Source organism: Hyperoodon ampullatus (genome assembly GCF_949752795.1).
Source record: "Hyperoodon ampullatus genome assembly, chromosome: 6".
Lineage (NCBI taxonomy): Eukaryota > Metazoa > Chordata > Mammalia > Artiodactyla > Ziphiidae > Hyperoodon > Hyperoodon ampullatus.
The window spans coordinates 107,042,742-107,065,913 of record NC_136919.1 but is presented as its reverse complement, the minus strand read 5'-3'; the positions used below and the strand labels follow the sequence as shown (position 1 = coordinate 107,065,913).

Below are 23,172 nucleotides of genomic sequence, written 5' to 3'. Positions count from 1 at the left end.
AAGCATATGTCTATATTTAACATTCCATACTGGGGTAGCTACTGCCAGTCAATTAAAGCATTTTTTAATACAGAGCACACTTGTGAGTAGGAGACGTGATTTTTCCTGCACAGCTCATCTTTCATAAATATTATTCATGTACTACAAACATATATTTTAATGGCTCAAATTATTTTTCAACTTCCAAAACAACTTTTCCACACGCAGCAAAGGTGTCTTTCTAATACTGACAAAGCATTTTTTTTCTTGTAAAACAGTAAAAAAAAACAAAAAGGAATTGTTGGTAATGGAATTCAAACCACGGAACACTTTAGAATGGAAAATAGGCTACTACTAAGGAAAAATTAGACTCATTTTAAAATTTTAATCTATTTACATACCAGCACAGAATATCCCTGGGACTTCACTTCTGACTATTATGGTCCGTACTTTCTTATCAGATTTTAAAGCATCCACAGCTTTTGAGAGCTAAACAGAAACAGGGAGGGTAAGAAGGAAAAGGGGGAAAAATCATTTTCAGATTGATATCAACTCAACACTGTATCTTAATATTAGAAGCAAATAGTTTAATCTTTACACTCACCATTTTTATAAGATTTGTACTCAATGAATTTTTGGCATAAGCTCTGTTTATTCCAAGCACCACAATTCCTAGTTAAGGGGAAAAAAAAGAAAAAGTCATTTGAGTTAGTGACGTATTCAGGGTACAGACTCCCGTATACACAGCTAGTTGACTTGGGACTTAGGAATCTACCACCACCTTGAGGTCCACTTCAAGAGCTTTACCCTAATTTTCATGTTTACCTTCCTTTTCAAGCATAATTTTGAAGAAGTGGTATATATATTTATAAAATCAATCTGATGCCTAATATTCACCACTTTTCTACAGCCTTTTAGAGAAGAACTTTATAACAGCATGTTCCCTTCAACTCCTCTCTCCTTCAATACCACCAAGGTAATCTGCCACATTTTACTAAATTTTACATCATTAAATCAGACTAACTAGTTGAAGGCCACGCTTACTGGTGAAAATTCTAAGTTACAGAATACTATTTAAAATACAGTTTTTCATCTTCAATATATACGGAAGTACACAATAGCTAACAATTCCTTCTCACAGGCAAGCATTGTGGGATCAGCTTCTTTGCTAGTACACCAGGTGTTAATACTCTTTTTGTCATACTACATAGCTTTCAGTATTTTCATCCTAGGTTTCTCTCCTGGCTCTGTCCCATGTACTTAACCTGAAGCCACCTCCACTTAGAACTCCAACAAGCAATTCAACCTGAATCTATAGGAAGTTCATTCTTTCTCCTACAAAGCCCAGCTCTCCCTCCTAACTTCCCTAATCTTATCAGAGAGCATCATCTAAATCCAGCCTCCCATTCCAATTGCTACAGTCGGATCAATTTTCTAAAACCAATTCCACGCATAGAATTCACCCCCTGTTTAAATCCTTTATTTCTTATTTGCAAAATACCCGAGTTCAAAGACCTTAATTTGATATTGAAAGTCCTCTAAAACCTGTACCCGACCTTCTTGCTCCCCAAGGAAACTCCAATTGTCCTTGTAGAACAAAAATGCCTTCCACCAGGTTGGGCGAGGTGGGGGGGCGGTGAAAGCGGGGGGGGGGGGAGGGGAGGGGGTGTTGAGGTGGGGAGGGAGGGGGGTTGAGGGGGAGAGGGAAAGGGGTAAATCCTTATTTGTAATTGGGTTAAACCAAAGACAACAAAATGTGCACGTGCCTTCTCTATGCAAGAAGCTGCTCAAACCCATGTTTCAACGAATTTAGGCTCACAGCAGAATAAATTTACAAGAATTCCCAATGATCTCAGTAAGGAGAAAATCAGGAAGGAGAACTGGTTGCTAGGGCAGGCTCTGCATTAAACAGCTGAATGACCTTGGGTAGGTCCCAATACTAATGACAACAGCTGCCACTAATTGAGTCCTTTATTATGTGCTGAACACTGTTCCCAGCGCTTTACATTTATTGACTTACATAATCTCCAAAGCAACCTAAGAGGTAGGTACTGTTTGTATCCTTGTGGAACAGATAAAAAATAATTGGGAGTTGAGGAGGTGAAATAACTACCTTCAGCTAATAAATAGCAATCTAACTCCACACTTGAAGGAGAAATGAGACTGTGCTACTACACTGTTCATGCTTTAGTTTCCTCAGAAGAAAACCAAGTGGTTAAGACTAGATATTAATTCATTCAAATGTACTGAGTACACATTATGGCGCTCAGCCCTCAAGGAACTATAGTCTAAAAAGGAAAGACAAACATCAATTTAAAAAAATCATAGAAATATACAATTCAAAATGCTTTGCATGCTCTGAACGGTGCTACAGTAAGTTGTAACCAGAACTGATATGGTCTGGGGGCAAACAGGGATAGACAGGGAAAGCTTATCCAAGACAGTGCTATCTGAGTTGAGATTGGGAAGATGAGTACTGGGGGAGAGGGAGTGCTGGATTACAGGCAGGAACATAGGAGAAATCACAGAATAGTCACGCCAGAAGGAGGAAAAGAGTACCCAATGAGAGGAGAGGTCAGCACCAGCCAGATACTGTCATTACAGGCCCCGTTAAAAAATAAGGAGTAACCGTTGAGAGAGGTTTAAGTATTGTAAACACACATATACAGCCAGTGGGGAGGATTCGTTTCTATATTTGGAGACCATGCCGAAGTGTACAGGGCTAGACGCTTCCAGGCACAAGCTGCAGTCCACTCAACAGATAATAGGTTTGGCTGAGGTTAGTTGAGTTAGAAGTAGAAGGAAGTGAAAGGACTCAAGAGGTATTCAAGAGGTAAATGTAAAACGAGTTAATGACTGACTGGACTGAGGACTGAATGCATTGCAAGGAGGTATTAGGAGTGTCTAATAAAGTTTAGGCTTCAGCAATTGGATGAAAAGAAGATGACATTCAATGAGACAGAGAACCATAAAAAACACCGAGGTGAGGGTGCCGGGGGATAAGGTTCATGAGTTCAGTTTTGAATTAAAGTGAATCTGAAGTGCCTTTGAGACACCCAAGCTGGTTATCAACTCTAAGGGGACCGGCTAAGAATGCAGGCTCTGAGGTCGGACTGCTGGGACTGAAATCCCAGTCTGCCACTAGCTATGTGACACTGGACAGTTACTTAACCTCTCTGACCCTCAGTTTCTTACCCTGTTAAGTGAAGATACTAATAGTTCCAAACTCTGTGGGACAGTTGTGAGGATCATATGGTAAGACATATGTAAAGCTTTCAACATCAGCATTTAATTATTATTGTCCCTTCTGCAAACATTTTGATGCAATAATTAAAGTGTTACCATAATGAATAGATGCTAGATAGGATACTGTTGACATTATTACTAAATTGTAAAGTGCCATCAAAATGCTTCTACCATAGTTAATTCCAGTGGTTTTGGTCCCATGTTTGAGGCCTGATGTTTTGAGCACTTCTACCTCAAACAGTTGGAAATCAGCTCTGTAATTTAAAACGAATCATCCTGTGCCTAACAACAGTCCCACCAAATGTATCAGTAAGCTACTGATACCCCAAAATGGAATAAAACCTTACTTTATTCTGCAGGGCCCATTGTTTTCGTTTTGTAACTGCCCCACTTTATTTGACAATTAATAGCTTCTCAATAACTCAATTATCATGCATCCTCATCACATAACCTAGCCAAAACAAGTTTGCTAGGTTATTAAGGTTATTAAATTCCTGTTTCAGACTTTTCCTGTCTTTTGACAAAATATCATAAAATTCTTGGTGTATCTTCAACAAGTTCATATTACAGCATCAACCCTGCTCTACAGAGCTCACAAAACTGAAAGTTGAACAAAGTGACTCAGCTGGGACTTAAAATATATATATATTATATATGAATACATTTTACTCATACAAAATTGAAGTGATACACCCCAAGTGAAAGTCCTCCTTCCCTGGACCCATTCCATTCTCCTCCCCAGAGGTAGCCATAGCTATCTGCTGATATGTAACCTTCCACAAAATATATTTACATACAGAAATAGAGTTGTGACTATAGTTTTGCTTATCGTTGCTATTTTACATAAATGGGACCACAGAGTATTTTCTGTTGGCGCTGTTCTACGTAAATAGGTTCATACATATTTCCTTTATTTAATTTGGCCTTAAAGATCTTTCTACATCAAGACATTCCTTTTAATTCATAATATTCTGTGAAATGAATTTCCATTATTTAGTTTCCTTTTCATGAGCATTTTCCTAAATTACTGCAACGCTGCAATCAACATTCTTGAAGATTTCTTTTCTGTACAATAAATATCTCTCAGGTATCAAGAAGGGGAATTTCTAGGTCCAACAGAATGTGTATTCTTAAATTTTAACAGATAACTCTCAAAAATACAGATACTGTCCAGCCAAATCACCAGTACCTATTTATTCACAGTAGCACATCTTAATAGAGCTCCAATTATGTGTATTACCTGCACAAGGACACTTCCTTGCCCACATATTTTAATATTTATATTATTACTAATTCTCAAAAAATATACAAAATCAATCTGAAATTAAGATCACTTCTAATATATTTTTAAACTACCTCTACATTGTACTAAGACACAACTGTACCAACAAATTAGTCTTACATTATACACATTAACTTATTTATAAAGAAATACAGAAGTTAGGACACTGGAACTCAGCTCCTTCAAGCCATTTAGAACTTTCTGTGGCAATTCTGTGTACCACTTTGTATGGAACCACCAGACTTTGTTAGACAAGATGCATGAGATACACTAGCACAGGATCTATTACACTGGAATACACAAAACTCATAACTTTACACACAGATACATACACTCTTTTCAAGTACAAGGTTTTTGACCTAAAATTAGAGGAATTCTAATAAATTCTGTTTTACATGGTACCCATCAAACAAAGAAAAAAAAAGTTATGTTAAGTCTAATTACATTCACTGCATTTTCAAGTATATTACTGGTAAGAGAGAACTTCCGTTTGACTTGGTGTCAATGAGAACTGAATCTCACAATTTACTCTGTCACCACCCTCTCCCACATCCCAGTAGAGAATTATTTTGACCCAAAATAAATAAATAAATAAGGCACGGCTCATTTGTGAGAATACCACTTCCGCTCAGTTGAAAATTTACCTTGGCATGTTATCCTTTCTTCAATTCAGGCTATTGTCTCAGTCTCTTATCATATACAAATAAGTTTGGTCTGTTATTACTAACCCAATACTAGGTTTTATTCTAATATCCCCTTATGCCAACTGTTTTTTATTTTCCGCTACTTACTTTGTAGAATGGCTTCTAGTCTTCTTACTTCTCTTAAATCCTAACTTATTTATATTTTAATGATCACAGCAGGAATATTATATATTGAAATAAGTTATTTTGCCATAAATTACCTTTTGTTTTATTAAAGATTTTTTTAATTATGTGTGTGAGCTGCTTACATTATCTATACATTTCATCTCAGGTCAGTAAGGGGACCTCATTAAACATGTTATTGAGAATCACTGGTCTACACTGAACACTCAACACTGAACACACTCAACACTGAACATTATAAATCTCTGACAATATATGGGAAAATAACATCATTATGTATCAAGTTTCACCTAATTTTATGAACCAAAGTTGAGTTAACAAAGTTTAATAATCATTTGTCATTTGTTTTCTGAATTAACTGTTCTATTGTTTGCCTATCTTATCAGAGTTGTCTTTTGCATTTCAATTCATAAATTTTTAGATTACAGACATTAATTCATTATTTATAAAACAGATCTTTTCCCTATCATTCACTTCTAAAATTCAACTTGTTTATGGTATTTTTTTGCACCATAGTTTTAACTTTTTATATAGCATATTATTGCCTTTGCAACTTTCGGGCTTAGTATCTTCCTTAAAAAGGGTTTACAGTGGAAACACACATCCACACAAATGCACCAAAATGATCACAGCAGCATTATCCAAAATATTCAAAACGTGGCTACAACCCAAATATCCCTCAGCTGATGAGTGGATAAACAAAATGTAGTATATCCATGCAGTGTAATATTTGGCCTAAAAAAAACAACGAAGTATCAATACACGTACAACATGGATGAACCCTGAAAACATGCTGAGTGAAAGAAGCCAGTCACAAGGGAGCACATACCTTATAATTCCATTTATATGAAATGTTGAGAGGAGACAAATCAGAAGGGACAAAAAAGGTCGATTAGTGGTTGCCTAGGACTGGTAGAGATGGAGGGGTTGAGCAGCGACAGCTAAAAAGTGTGAAGTTTCTTTTGGGGGCAATGAAAATGTTCAATAATTGATTGTGGTGATAGATGCACAACTCTGTAAATATACTAAAAGCCATTAAACTTTACATTTTAATAGGAGAATTTTAAGGATATGAATTATATCTCAATAAAGCTATTTTCTTAAAAAAATTTTAAAAAAAACAACACGGCAACATTCACTTAGACCTAGAAATAGAGTGAAATTACCAGAGAACCATGGAGTGAGGATGAGGGCAAAAGAGAAGGTACACATTTGTGGTGGAGTGTGAAAGGGAGCCAAACCCTTATCCTCCACTGCAAAAAGTCAATAGATAGGTAATACCTAAATTTGAAAATTCCAGAAGTAGAAACACATGTATGTTATTTCAAATGAAATAACATATGATATAACATATACCCCAAAGAATCAGCCAAAGGGTTTTAAATAACTGCTTCTGGAGTATAGGAAATGGGGTGGAGGAAGGCACTGCTAGTTCTCCAAACAAACCATGTTAAATATTGGTCACAATACTAACTGTATAGGTAATTAAGAAAAAGTAAAACTAAACTAGTTAAAACAAAATAAAGGATCTCTCTACCCTAATGTTTTGAAACAATCCTCTAATACTTTCTCCTAACATTGATTACTTTCATTTCTGCTGTTCTCAACTCTGCAGGTGTCTTATTTTCTCTGAGATGCATAAACATTTTTGGTTAGCACCATTCATAAAATAGTACCCTGTTTTCTTTCTGATTTCAAAAATCAAACAACTGTATACTAAATAACTATAAAAATCACTCTCTGGACTCTCTGTTTTACTGTCAATTTCCTGGTCCACTCCTAATGTTCTGCTACTTTAATTATTATAACAATATTGTATGTTTTGTTATCTAATGTAGAGTAAGCACCACGTTTACCAGCTATTATTTTGCCAAATGTCTTAAATATTCTTAAACACAACTCTTTTCAATGAAATTTAAAATACACTGTTAGGATATTTGTTGTTTAATATTTAGGAAACTGACATATTTAAAGTATTAACTCTTTCCCTTTATAACATGGTGCAATGCTGCAAATTTCAGGTCTTGGTTTTTCCTCAATAAAGACTTAAGAGACTTCATCTTGCACATCTTCAAAGGCTATCTGTTGCCCCTTGTGAATGTTTTTATTTCTATATCAGTTATATTTTCTAATCACATATTGAGAGTATGTGGAAAGCTTAGTGCTATTTTATATGAACTTTTTCTGGCAAATTTATGAAATATTAATAGACTTAACAAGTGGTTCTCTTCAATTTTCTAAGACAACAAGCAATCATTATCTGGAAATATTGGCAGTTACATGTTCTGCTCCAATGTTAATTTCTCATTTCCTTCTCTTGCTGTTTTACTTTAGCTAGGACTTCAAGTCCAACATGATATTAGCAAAAATAATAAGTTCCCTTATTTTATCAATGCCTTTAATGAAAATGTTTCTAAGTATTTCACCATTTAGTATAATGTTTGCTATGCATTTCTAATAGCTTTTTTTCAAGTTGGGGAAATTTATTTCTACATTCAAACTTGCTTTTTTTTTTTTTTTTTTTTTTTTTGCGGTATGCGGGCCTCTCACTGTTGTGGCCTCTCCCGTTGCAGAGCACAGGCTCCGGATGCGCAGGCTCAGCAGCCATGGCTCACGGGCCCAGCTGCTCCGCGGCATGTGGGATCTTCCCGGACCGGGGCATGAACCCGTGTCCCCTGCATCGGCAGGCGGACTCTCAACCACTGCGCCACCAGGGAAGCCCCAAACTTGCATTTTTAAAAGATCACTCAGGCCACAGTGCAGAAAACAGATTAGAAGCAAGAATATACTAGAATATACTAGACCAATTTCCCTTATGAATACAAATGTAAAAATCCTCAACAAAATACTAGCAAGCCAAATCTAGCAGCCATGACCAAGAGGGACTTATCCCAGGAATGCAAGGGTGGTTCAGCACAAAAATCAATCAAAGTTACACACCACAGGAACAGAATAAAAGAAAACATTTGAAAGCTACATGATCATCTCAACTGATGCGGAAGAAACACTGGACAAAATCCAACATGCTTTAAATGATTTTTTTTAAATAATAATTTAAAAACCTCAACAAACTAGTAACAGAAGGAAACTTCCTCAACCTAACAAAGGGCATTTATAGAAAACCCACAACTAACATCATACTTAATGTTAAAAGACTGAAAGCCTTCTCCTTAGGATAAATAACTAGATAATGATGTCTGTTTTCACCACTTCTATTCAATGTTGTACTGGAAATTCTAGCCAGGGTAATTAGGCAAGAAAAAGAAATAAAAAGGCATCCAGATAGGGAAAAAAATGAAGTAAAACAATTTCCATTCACAAATAACATGATCTTATACACAGAAAATCCCAATGAATCCACCAAAAACTATTAGAGCTAATAAATGAACTCAATAAAGTTGCATGACACAACATCAATATATAAAAATCAGTTAAATTTCTATACACTATCAATAAACACTCCAAAAATGAGATTAGGAAAACAATTCAATTTGTAGTAACATCAAAAAAATACAATACTTAGGAATAAACTTAAATCAAGAAAGTTCAAGACTGTACACTGAAAACTATAAAACACCATTGAAAGAAATTTTAAAAGACCTAAGTAAATAAAAATTTATGATCAATTGGTTTTTGACAAGAATACCAAGACCATTCAATGGTGCAAGACTTTTCAACAAATAGTGGTGGGACAACTAGATACTCACCGACAAAGGAATGGAGTTGGACCCTTTCCTCACACCACATACAAAAATTATCTCAAAATGGATCTAAGAGCTAAAACTATAATACTCTTAGAAGGAAGCAAAGGTATAAATCTTCATGATCCTGGATTAGGCAACAGTGTCCTAAATATGACAACAAAAGCACAAGCAACAAAAGAAAAAACAGATAAATCAGACTTCATCAAAATTACCAAGGAAGTGAAAAAACAAGCCACAGAAAATATTTGCAAATCATACATCTGATATGGGGTTTGTATTCAGATTATATACAGAATTCTTACTATTCGCAACAAAAAGACAACTCAACTGAAAAACAGGCAAAGGAGTTGAATAGGTATTTCTCCAAAGAAGATATATAAATGAAACGAGGCTCAACATAATTTGTTATTAGAGAAATGCAAATCAAAACCACAATTAGGTATCACTTCATACCCAATAAGATGGCTGTAATTTAAAAAAGGAAACAAATAAGCACTGACAACGATGAGGAGACATAGGAACTCTCAACCATACTCTCATATTCTCATACAGTTTGGTGGTTCCTCCAAACACTAAACATAAAATTACCACATGACCCAATGATTCTACTCCTAGATACCTATCCAAAAGAATGAAAACCTATGTTCAAACAAATAATCGTACACAAGTATTCAGCATTACTCATAATATCTAAAAAGTAAAAATATAAAATGTGCTATATCCAGTCAATGGAATATTATTCAGCCATAAAAAGGAATGAAGTGCTGATGCATGCTATAACACAGACAAACTCTGAAAACATTAGGCTGAAAGAACCCAGACACAAAAAGCCACATATCGTATGATTCTACTTCTGTGAAATACCTAGTATAGGCAAACCTGCAAAGACAGAAAGGAAATTAGTGGTTTCTAGAAACTGGGGGGAGGGGGAATATGGAGAAACTGACTAAAGAGCATGGGTTTGTTTTGGAAGTAATAAAAGTGTTCTGGAATTAAGACAGTGATGATGGCTGTACAAGATGGTGAATACCCTAAAAACTACTGAATGTACACTTTGAAAAATTAAAATGGTAAACTTTGTATTATGTGAATTTCACTACAGTTACAAAAAAGAAAAAAAAAAAAGTATACTGGGGGATACCAAACAAGAGGCTACTGCAGAGATCCAGATGAGAGATGACAGCACACAGGCTTCAGGCTGTGGAGTGGAGATGGAAAGTAGACTGCTTCTAGAGATATACTGAAAGCAGTACCAACATAACTATTGCCAATAATATTATAAACCCTGTTTATATTCCATCTATAGATACAGCAATGGACAACTGTAAGAGAACAAAATGTAACTATCATAAACTTTGATGATATAAAGTTACAAATGACAGAAATTGTATGGTTAGAAGATGAAGGATATAGAACAGCAAACATTTTCTGAACTTACACCAAAAAAATCCAGATACTGTCTATAAAAATAATTATAAAGGTAACACAAACCAGAAAGTGAATAAAATTATCATTCACAGCAAAGACTCAAAATATAAGTTTAAAGTCTTTACTTTTGATGAAACGGTTTGAAAGTGAAGAGATGACACCCTTCCATAGTGTTTTTGGTTTGTTTTTTTTATTTTACCATGAGCATATATTGTTACTTTAGAATTTTATAGACCTCAATAATTTAACTATTTTTACTAACAAATCACTTGTAATACACAAAGAACTGAAAACCACAGAATACTTTTGATAAACCATATATAATTCAGTCTCCTTAAAACACTACAAAAGTAGTAAGAACTTACAATAAAAACATAATGAACTAACCCAGAACTCTTTCACATGAACAAAAGGAGATACGCAATTTTTATAATACCCAAATTTTAGAAACAATGTGGAAAATCATTAACAGATGATGACTGTAAACCTAGAAAACCCAAAACAATCAAATAAAAAACTACTGCAACAAAAGAGCATTATTTAGAAGACATGAAATTAAATATCCAGATAAAATAGCCTTCATATAGAAGGAAGGAGAGAGAGGGAGGGAGGAGGAGGCGGGGGGAGGGAGGAAGAAAGGCAAACACACAGAAGATATATTGAAAGAAACCATCTCGTTTTTATGAACAACCAAACAGGAGGCAGGATGACCTGGGGTACACTTAACATAAATGTGCAAACCCTACTGGTGGGCACTTCTAAAACTCCCCTTAAAAAAAAAACAAAATAGAATTGCAAAAATGGAAACACATACCGTGTTTTTAGGTAGAAAAGAAAGCAGTATCATAAATATTTCCCTAATTTTAAATCCAACACAATGTCAATAAAAATACCAACAAGCCTTTTTCTGAAACTATACATGGAGATTCCAAAACTCATGTGGAAAAATAACCATGCAGGAAGAGCCAAGAAAAAAAAAAAAAAAAAGAAAAAGCAAAGGTGAAGGAGGGAACACCTAGCCCTACCATACACTAAAACACAACACAGCTTTAATCATAAAATAATGTAGAAGTGCAACATCTACAGAGACCATAAAACAGAACAGAAAGACCAGATGGAAATTTAGCTCATGATAAAAATGGTCCTTCAAATCAGTGGGGTAAAGATGAATAAGTGGTGTTGGGACAACTGGATACCCATTTGGAAAAAGATAAAGGGTCTGTATCTCACACTGCCATGATAATTCCTTTATTTTTACATTGGTGGTTTCAAAAGTGGTGATTTTCTATCATTCTTACCATTCTTCTATAAAAACATCTTCTTCCTTACCCCACCATCTTGAGTAATCACCATGGCTTCATGGATTCTTTATTCAGGGTGCTATAATCCATTATCACTGTATTTTTTTAATGTTCAAAGCCCTTGTAAGCTTATATCCTGACATGTTCCTTTTAGTATTTAACATGTTTCTATGTCCTTCTGACATGTTCCTTTTAGTATTTGAACACTTCCTTGCTTTTTGACTCACAAAGATATTCCAGGCTCACCTTTCACTTTCCCTGCTCCAGACCTGAAATCAGACATTTCTCCAAAGAGCTCTGGCTTCTTTCAGTGGGGGAACAGTCTTTAGAAACCAAAATCTGGACATTAGATATGTTCACTGCTACTGTGGTATCATTCCTTTTAGACTGTTTCAATGGTCAGAATAGGTAATAAATATAAACACGTACATATACAATATACTTATGGTTTTTGTAAGTTTGTCCTGATAACTCTAATTCAAATCCAAGGTAACAGGTTTCTTCCTCACCTTCCCCCATCCCATATTTGTACTTTCTCTCTCCTATCACAGTGAAAAGTCTGTTTCCCAAGAACAACATTTTTTTCATTTACTCTATCCTATCATTAAAAGGAAACATATTCAGAATTATTAAGCCCAACTACTGCTAACAACAGACTACTAAGAAAATTTCAAGATTCTTTTTGACTCATAACTAATTGATCTAAATGATAACAACTTATTCAAAACAATAATGCCAACCATGTATGGGGTGACTGTAGCTTACAGAAAAGGGTAATAAATGACAGTAATGTTATAAGGAATGGGAGGAAAGAAATAGGAATATGCATTTATACCATTACCACCATGAAACAGTATAGTGTTATTAAAAAGCAGGCGTGGATTCATTATAAATATATATTGCAAACAACAGGGTAACCGATAACAGTTACAAATACATAATAATCCAACTATTTAAATAATCACTTTAAGGATGAATGGTCTAAAATACACTAATTAAAAGACAGATACTGTCAGAGTGGATTAAAAACAAGACCCAACTATATGTTGCGTACAAAAAATCCACTTTAAACATAAAGACACAGACTGATTAAAAATGAAGAGATAAAGATAAACCATGCTAACACTAATAAAACCTGGAGTAGCTACATTAATTTCAGAGACAGCAGATCTCAGAACAAGGAATAGTCTCAGGGAGAAAAAGGGGCATTACATAATGCTGGAGGGGTCACTTCTGCAACAAAATAACCCATGAGTATCCACCTAACAATAGAGCATCAAATTGCATGATTTAAAAACTGACAGAATTACAAGGAGAAATAAATCCACTAGCATAGTTGCAAATTTCAACTCACCTCCATCACTTATAGATCCATCAGACAGAAAATCAATTAAGGGTATAGCTGAACTGAACACGAACAAAAAAATCAACTAAATCTAACTGAGTATTAGATCTACCTGAATATAGAACACTGCATCCAACAATAGCAGACTACTCATTCTTCTCAAGGTCATACTGATATTCACCATGACAGACCACATTCTGGGCCAAAAACACACCTTAACAAATTTAAAATAGAAATCAGGGCTTCCCTGGTGGCGCAATGGTTAAGAATCCACCTGCCAATGCAGGGGACAAGGGTTCAAGCCCTGGGCCGGGAAGTTCCCACATGCCGAGGAGCAACGAAGCCCATGTGCCACAACTACTGAGCCTGTGCTCTAGAGCCCGTGAGCCACAACTACGGACGCCCGTGTGCCTAGAGCCCGTGCTCCACAACAAGAGAAGCCAATGCAATGAGAAGCCCACGCACCGCAAAGAAGAGTAGCCCTCGCTCTCCGCAACTAGAGAAAGCACGCACGCAGCAAGGAAGACCTCACGCAGCCAAAAGTAAATAAATTAAAAAAAAAAAAAAAAAAAGAAATCATACTGAAGTATGCTCCTAGATGACAAGTGGAAATAAACCTAGAAATCAATAACAGAAAAACAGCTGGAAAACCTCAAAATACTTAAAGATTAAATAAGGTACTTAAGTAAAATATAAGTAAATGAAGAAATCTCAAGATAAATTTAAAATACTTCTAACTATATAAAATTGAAAATACAACTTATCAAAATACATGTGATGCAGCAAAAGCAGTGCTTGGGGAAAACTTACAGCATTAAATGCACATATTAAGAAATGTCTACAATTGGAAATCTAAGCTTCCACCTTCAGAAACTAGAAAACAAACAACAAATTAAATTAAGTGGGAAGAAAAGTAAAAATCAGCAGAAATCAATGAAATTGAAAGTAGAAAATCAGTAAAGAAAAAATCAATCAAATCAAAAGTTAGTTCTTTATTTAAAAGATCAGTAAATTAATAAGCCTCTAGCCAGGCTAGCCATGAAAAAAAAGAGAGAAAACAAATTACTAATATCAGAAATGAAAGAGAATATCAATTACTAACATCAGAAATTCATCACTACTGAATCCCACTGATACCACAAGCATAATAAAGAAATATTATGAACGACTATATGCCAACAAATTTGCTAACTTACATGAAATAAACCAATTCCTTGAAAGGCACAAGCTAACAGGACAAGAAATAGATAAGCTGAATAGGCTAAATCTATTGATATTAAAGAAACTGAATCAGTAATTAATAAGCTTCTAAATCAGAAAGCATCAGATGCAGAAGGTTTCACCAGTGAATTCTACCAAAACATTCCAAGAAAAAAATGATGCAATTTCTCTACAATCTCTTCCAGAAAACAGAAGCAGACGGGGCACTTCCTAGCTCATTTTATGAAGTCAGCATTACCTGTATACCAAAACCAGACAAAGACATCACAGGAACGGAAAACTAAAGACCACTATTTCTCATAAACATAAATGCAAAAATCCTCAACAAAACGTTAGCAAATTAAATCCAGCAATGTATAAAAATAATTACACCCCAAAATCAAGTGGGATTTATTCCAGTTGTGAAAGACTGGTTCAATATTTGAAAATCAATTAATGTAATACATCATATCAATAGGCTCAACAGGAAAAGTCATACAATCATCTCAATAGATGAAGAAAAAGAATTTGACAAAATTCAACCAGATAAAAACACTTGAACTATGAATAAACAGAGGCTTCTTCAACCTGATAAAGGACATCTACCAAAAAACCCATAGCTAACATCATACTTAATGGTGAAAGACTGAATGCCTTCCCCTCAGATCACGAAAAAGACTAGGATGTCTGTTCTTGATACTTTTAGTCTACACTGTAACAGAGGGTCCAACGGGGGAGATCACAGAAGAGAAAGAAATAAAAGGCATCCAGATTGGAAAAGAATAAGTAAAATTTCTTCTGTGTGCAGATGACATGGATCCTGTATATAGAAAATATTAAGAAACCCACTAAAAACCTATGAGAAAAAATCATCAAGTTCAGGAAAGTTGCATGATACAAGATCAACATACAAAAACAATTGTATTACTGTACGCTAGCAATGAACAATCTGAAAACAAAACTAAGAAAACAATTCCATTTACAATAGCATCCAAAAAGAATGAACTAGCTAGAAATAAATTTAACAAAAATAGTGTAAGACCTATACAATGAAAACTACAAAATACTGCTGAATGAAAAGATATTCCATGTTCACAGAATGTTAAATTTTACATTGTTAAAAAGGCAATATTCCCCAAATTGATCTACCTATTCAGTGCAATTCCTATCAAAATACCAGTTGACTTGACTTCCTTGAAAAAACTGAGAATTCTTTAGAAATTCTGGTATAAATTCTTCAGAAATGGTACTGACATAAAGATAGACATGTAGATAAATGGAATACAACTGAAAGTACAGAAACAAACTCTATGTTTACAGTCAATTAATTTTCAGCAAGGGTGCCAACACAATTCTGTGGTGAACAATAAGTCTCATCAATAGCACTGGTACACTGGATATCCAAAGCAAAAGAATGAAGGTGACCTCTTACCTCACACCATACACAAAAACTAACTCACAATCGATCACAAACACAAACGTGAAGAGCTAAAACCATAAAACTGTTGGAAGAAAACAGTTATAAATCTTTGTGATCCTGAGTTAGGCAACAGTTTCTTAGATATGATCCAAAAGCTCAGCAACAAAAGAAAAAAATAAATTGTACTACATCACAATTAAAAACCTAGGGTCTTCGAAATTAACAAGAATAAAAAGAACCCATAGGAGAAAATATATTCAAGTCATGTATCTGATTAGAGACTTGCATCCAGAATATATAAAGAACTCTTACAATTCAACAACAAAAAGACAAACAACCCAATTAAAAAGCATTTGAGAAGACATTTCTCTTAAGAAGAAATACACATGGCCAATAAGCACATGAAAAGATACTCAACATTTTTAACTATTAGGGAAGTCCAAATCAAAGCCACAATGAGATATCACTTCCCAACACACCCAATGGCTATAATCAAAAACCAAACAAGTACTGTTCATGATGTGAAGAAATTAGAGCCCTTATACTTTGCTGGTGGGAATGTAAAATGCTGCAGCCACTTTGGAAAACTTTGGCAGTTCCTCAAAATGTTAATCATAGAAGTAGAATTACCATATGATCCAGCAATTGCACTCCTAAGTGGAAATAAAAAAGGATGTCCATAAAAATTTATACATGAATGTTCTAAGCAGCATTGTTCACAAGATCCAGAAAGTGGAAATGATCCAAATGTACATCAATAATGAACAGACAAAAAAAAATCCAAACAATGGAATACTACTCAGTCATAAAAAACAAATGAAGTACTGATACATGCCACAACATAACAGGATCTTGAAAACCAAATGCTAAGTGAAAGAAGCCATAAATAACCACATATGATTTCTTTATGTGAAATGTCCAAAGTAGAAAAATCTATTGAGACAGAGAGTAGATGATAAATGGGTCTTAGTCTGGGGGGAGAGGGAGTATTGAGAATGGGGAGACACTGCCAAAGAGAACAGGGTTTCTTTCTAGATGGATAAAAATGTTCTAAAATTGGATTGTGGTGATGGTTGCACAACTCTGTAAATATGCTAAAAATAATTGTACATTTTTAATTTTATATGTGAATTAATCTCAATAAAATTTTAAAATATACACATCTATCTAAATATATAGCTTTATTGAGACAGAATTCACATGCCATAAAATATATGGAATTAAAGAATGTATTCTTTAAAACATGAGGAAAATGTGAAAGGAATCAACCTGTTCTAAAAAAAAAAAAAAAGCATGTAGTAGGAAGATGAGCTAGCTGACCCCTGCAACAGGCCACCTGAGACATGATAGAGGCTTGGACAAGAGCAGTGTTGGTAAAGAAGAACATGGATAAAAATGGAAAGACTACAAAGGCACTTGGGAAGACCTGATGATAAGCCAGATGTGAATGATGAGGTAGGAGCAGGCATTAACAATAACTTGAATTATGCATTTGCTTGTTTGCTCTACTTCTACCAGAAGTTGGTATAAGGTTCACAAAAATGATCTTTAAAATGGGTCACAATTATGAGTAGAAGCCTGCAAGACTGGGAGAAGGTTGGTAGGGAGAAGGGAGAGGTCATTCCAGAAGGTGGGTGCAAAAGCATAGACACATAAGAGCAAGAAAAGGTAAAGCTTAGGTGCAGCAGAAGGGAGATGGATGGTCTGTAAAGGCCTGCGGCTGTGAGGGCTTGTAGGCATTAGAGACCACTAGAGGTTTTTAACTGAACAGAGATGTGATTCTTGCTTGGCCTTGAAAAAATAACCCCAGCACCAGTGCAAAGAAAAAACTGGGAAGGAGAATGACTGGAGACCAGTTGACCTATAAAGGCAGCCACTGCAGGAAACCAGGAGAGACCTCTGTAAACCATGACCGGGACTGCTGCTCTGAAACCCTGAGTAGGCTGGACAACAATGCAAGAAATCACGACTAAAGAAACTTGGTTGTCTAACTGTGCTTCCACAACAAATTACAAATATGGAACCCAAACAACCTATGAGTACCGATCGATGTACTCTGCATTTACCCACCTCCACCAGCCTAAAGACGCCTACAGGGCAGAGAGCAGTCTGGGGCTCCTCTGACCCAGTGGAGTTGTCATATTCCCTGCAGGCTGCTAAGAGCACCAAATTTTGGACTCGCCTCTAATAAGCAAAGGCACCAGGGAGATTCCTTCACCTGCACCAGCCTTGAACTCATGTTTTTCTTTGCACTGCTTATTGCTGGTTTGACAGTAAAGCAAAGCAAAGCAAAGCATATATAATGTTAAACAAAACTGAGTTGTCACCTTGCCAATCCTGAAAGGAAGTGGGTCAATTTTCTTAAGAACCCATATTCCCTAATAGCTGATTTTTACATTTCAAGGGACAAAACATTCTGAATTTATCCAATTGATTTATATTCTGATTTCTTTTCCTTGACCCATTTGAAACCTAAATGAAGGACTTTCCAGACATTTTATAAAAATTTACTTTCAATGTGCATTAATTTAGGTCAAAAAAATACAGACTATGGTGCACATTACTAGCTGTACCTACAATGCGTTTGTATCTAATGTACTGCCGGTTCAACTAATGTAACTGAAATGCTGGCAAGACTAACCTTACCCAAAAGATGGTAGCGTTCATGGCTCTAATCACTCCAGTGCCAATCTACTTTCCAGCTGAATTTCTCAATATTCTGCCTGTCACGCCACTACAACCACACTTGCCTTATGCCATTTCCCCAAAACACCACACATGTTCCCATGCCATGCCTTTCACCATGCTCTTGTATGAAATAATAAACAAATAAAACAAATAACTCATCATACTCCAGAAGACCCCTTATGAGCTAGATCGATACTCAGTGAGCAATTTATATTACCCTCTCGTCTGATCTCCGCAGTAGGCATACAAAGTTGGTATTATTTTTCCTATTTTTACACAGAAGAAAATTGAAGCACAGAGAAGTTTGCCTAGGAACCCTCACTAATGTCACATTCCATTGCAAAGAATGCCTAGGACCCCTTTTCATCTGGCAAAACCCTAACTTAACCCTCAGAATCCCCTTCTGGAGTCTTCCAATCTCCCCAGATACAGCTATCATATGAACCTTGGGGGTACTACAGCCCTTTGCTCTCGCCAAGCCTTTAAAGTTAGCATAACCTTTTAATCACCACTACCTTCCTCGCTATACTGGGTGCTGCTTAAAGACAGCAATCATGACTTAACTCGTTTTGCACTTCTGCTTAACCGATTATAGGTGCTCAATAACTGCATGTCCAAATTCAATGACTACTCTTCTGGCAAACTGCTATTTCCACCTTTCATGATCCATTTAACTTCTCCCAACAAGGCAAGTGAAAGGAATTGAGCTTTAACAGCAATCCCACCGACTGGCACACATCCTCTATCACAACCCTTCCTCCCACTGTATTGTACTGCTAATGCATCTATCTCCTCCCAAGGAGGTAGCTCAAGGGCAAGATCAACATCATCCACAATTGTGTCTCCCAGGGCTTAGCAAGGGAATTGGAAGACCAAGAAAATGCTCAAAATTGTCTAACTGAACTGAAATAGTCCACAAAACTAACCTTCTAAGATAAAATGGGCAAAGGGAAAAATTGTTCCAGATGCACAGCTTTAAACTGAAGAAGACTCAGAATAATAAGGTGCATTGTCAAGGCAGCTTCCAAAACTCTCCGCCTGACAGCTGAGTTGACAGAAAGGAATCACAGAGCAAGAACGAAATCTGGAAGCAACTATCACACAGCCGGTTTATTGACCTTGGCTCGTCTAGAGATGAGGACGTAAGCCGCATTTCTGTCTTCGGCGCCGAGTAGGGCCACTTTTACAGGTAAGCTCCTCCGTAGGACACCTTTAGGCAAGGAGAGCACTATATAGCTGCAATGCTTGGGTGGGGGAGGGGAAGGGCCCCCAAGCCTCTCGGCGGACACTGACGTCAGCCCGGACACTCGACCTTGCAACCCCTTCCTAGCACCGGCGGCCGCCCGCGTCGCGCCCCTCACCTCGGTTCTCCTCCTCCAGATACCGCACCCGCAGCTCGTCCTCCTTCTTCACCTCAGAGCTGTAGCCCCTCCGCCAGGCCGCCCCCCCGGCCGCGGGTGTCCAGCCCCGAGCCCAGGTCGCCGGGCCGACCCGCGAGACCGTCCAGGAGCCGGACAGCCTCCACCCAGGGCCAAGCCGCGCACAGCAAGCGGCCACCAAGCGAGCGCGGCCGGCCTGCAAGGTGCCCAAGGCCCCAGGCGCCGCTGTCGCTGCCGCCGCCGCCGCCATGTTGACTGTTTACGGCGTGAGCCTGCGGCTGCTGCCCCGCCCCCGCCGCGCGCAGGCCAGCCCCCCGCACGCCGCAGGGCCTGCCCAGGCCCCGCCCCCAGCTCGCTCCGCCCGGCCACGCCCCTAGAGCCTCCCTCTCGCGCCAGGCTCCGCCCCGAATCCTCGCCCCGCCCAACACCGATGACTGAGCGTTCCAGGTTCCACTTTCTCAGGACTCCCTTGCCTGACAGGAGGTGTAATCGCTTGTACAGCAAAGGCAGGGAGAAAGTAATTCTCCAAGGCTGTGGAATATTTTAGGGGGAACATATTCTATAAGAACTCCCCGGAGAGAGTCGCCTCCCTACAATCCCTGGGCCATGACCTGGGGTCATGAGTTAGCAGCAAAGGTGAACTAAAATGTTTGGTCTCAGGTTTGGCTGACAGGGTAGCAGCTCTGCGTGGGACTCCAGTTTACTCATATATATAAGGGCCAAGGGTTATCGGTTAAACATGCCTATAAACATACATGAGGCTTACCATACAGAGTTCAGGAAGGTAGTGAGAACAACCAATAAAAACAAGGGTCCTCAGCCCACCAACGCAAGCAGGTGGCACGGCCCGTCCCGGAGTCTAGTCCTAATCAGGAGCCACCATCTTAACAAAGAGGCTCAGCCAAACCTTATGCTGAGGTGGGATTTAGAGCATAGAGGCCCTTCCCTCAACCAGAAACGCAGAATATCAACTTAGAGTGTAGGTGGCCATCAGAGTGTAGGTGGCCATCAAAGTACACTGTATACAATTTTCTCCTACCTAGCTTTTATCAAATCTCAACGGAGAAAAGGCGTGTTTGGGAATATTGTTTGAAAAACATGCTGCTACGAGAATATTCCCACTGCCACACAAATTTCTGCTGTTGTGCACTGATTACATTTTTGAGTATTAAGCAAAACTTCCCCCAATGTTAGACCCTCAGCTTTATCCAAAATGAAAAGAAAAAGCCAGTTGGGTTCCATTTCTGTGTCTCCTGTGAGAACGTTGTTGAGGGCATCTTTTATTCTATCTTCTGTAAAGTGCCACTTGTGAAATCTCTTGAAGTTGAAGAAAAGGAAAAACTTTGCTTCCTCTTGTATCTTTCCCCTTTTCTTATAATCATGTTCACTTTTTCTGCTAAGAAACTCAGAATTCTATTTACAGTTCAACTACTGCAATAATTGCAATATTTATTTACTGTTTAAATATTTATTAAATATTAATTTAATATTTTTATTATTTAATCAATAGCTATTTAATTAAATATTTAATTACTGTTCCCTTGTATTAGTTGCTAATTGTTTTGGTATCTTTATGTTGGCTCATCAAGAGATTGTAAATTCAAATAAAGGAGTTACAGAACACTTGACACAGTACTATTTGAAATAATATAACCTCAGAAAATACTTGTGATTGATTAGGACAACTGCAGAAGGCTAATCATAGATTGTTTATGTTATATTAGAAATCGGAGTAAGAAGGATGGCCTATGGTTTTGATGAGCACAGAGCCAGTTGAGAAAACACCACTTAGGGACACTTGCTTCTTCCCTAAGTGTTGTGACTCTGGTCTTTATTGAAAGGAGTCATGTGGATATGCCCATCTGTGAAGAAAATTGATTCTTGAAAGTTAGTGCAAATAACAAATATCACCATGACTGTGACAGCCTGTCGGGGGTGACAACTAATAGAGAATTGCCAAGTGTCAGGTCGGACATGGCTTTGGATCGTCTCTCCACAATTGCTTTGCTTTGAGACATCCATGAGTTATTTAAACACTCCATGCTTCCATGTCTTCATCTACAAAATAGCTAGTATGATATCTATTTCACCTCAGAAATTCTTTAACTTCAATTTCTTCATCTATAGAATGGGAAGGATTATGCCCATTTTATAGGGTTGACAGCATAAGTATGTGTGAAAATTAATAAAAGGAAACTGCAACTAAAATAGGAGTCTGGAAGGCCTATGGAGGGAACTCTCACATCCTACGATTCATTGTCAATTACCCCAAGCATGAAGAGGACAATTACCCCAACAGGAAGCTGGTCAGTTACTTACCCCAGGAAGTAACCTGCGCTCCCAAACAGGAAGTACAACTACCTTACTACCACAGGGGAGGAAGGAAAACTTCCTTCTCGCCCAGCAACAAGCCCAGCCAATAGAAAACACCATAGCTCAGCCAATGAGGAGCCAGTGTCACCTGAACTTTTACTTTACTGCAATGAAATTTTATTTTTTCTTTGCTAATAACTTCTTTTCCTTGTCCCACCCTCCTTACTATAAAAGCCTTCTTTGTTGTGTAACCTCTCCAAGTAGCTCTTGGTTTGCTAGATTTCATAAAGCCAATGAGATCTTCAAATTTACTCAGTTAAATTTTGTTTTTTAATACGTTATGCCCATTTTATAGGGTTGATGGCATAAGTATGTAAAGCACTTGACATCAAGAAATGGGAACAGAATAGATAATGTTAATGACCATTTATCAACTTCCTTTTTAATCCATTCCAGACTTTAGATATGTTATTTAATGTCCAGAAAACTTCAAAGTTGGTATTGCTCTCTCAGTTTTGCAGATGAGTACACTGAGATTAAGTTACTTACCAAACCCTACAGCTAATAAATCATGAAGCTGGAATTTGAACCCTGATATATCTGACCTCAGTCCCCATGTTCTTAATCACTGTTTTGCACAACCTCTCAATAAATCTTAAGGTGTCCAATAAAATTTAATTTCCTTTGGTTCCTTCTACTTTCCAGTAAAAGATGTGATCTGGGAACAATGAGTATCAGTTAGAGAGGAAGGTAGGGCTGGTGTTTGCGGAATTCTATTACTACTACAATTGCTACCATTCGTTTACAGGATTTGGGATCTTGCCTCCAGCTAGCTCTCAGCTAACAGTCTTTTTATTCTGCCACATCCTGACATTTTTCTAATGCTTACTTCTATGTAATATTAAACGTGTGCAATACAGGATGACCAACACTGAGCTCCCGGAATACAGCCAACCCCCAGTGGCAGGAGCCATTCCTCCTAGAACACAGCTCTGTGCACAGAACACATAGGAGGGCATAGGTGTCACCAGTAAAATGAAACACTTACCAACATGTGACC

General features: G+C 37.3%; 1 protein-coding gene across 1 annotated transcript in view; it reads right to left on the bottom strand.

Annotated features, from left to right (window-relative positions):
- Positions 1-20,049, bottom strand: part of AUH (AU RNA binding methylglutaconyl-CoA hydratase) — a gene marked incomplete at its 5' end in the record, with an annotated part of 162,427 nt that extends 142,378 nt beyond the window's left edge. The window contains 3 exons of the mRNA XM_079706305.1: positions 381-468; positions 584-651; positions 19,782-20,049. Of these exons, the coding sequence (XP_079562431.1) occupies positions 381-468; positions 584-651; positions 19,782-20,049 (424 nt within the window). The remainder of the gene's footprint in view (positions 1-380; positions 469-583; positions 652-19,781) is intronic.
- Positions 20,050-23,172: the final 3,123 nt, after the last annotated feature.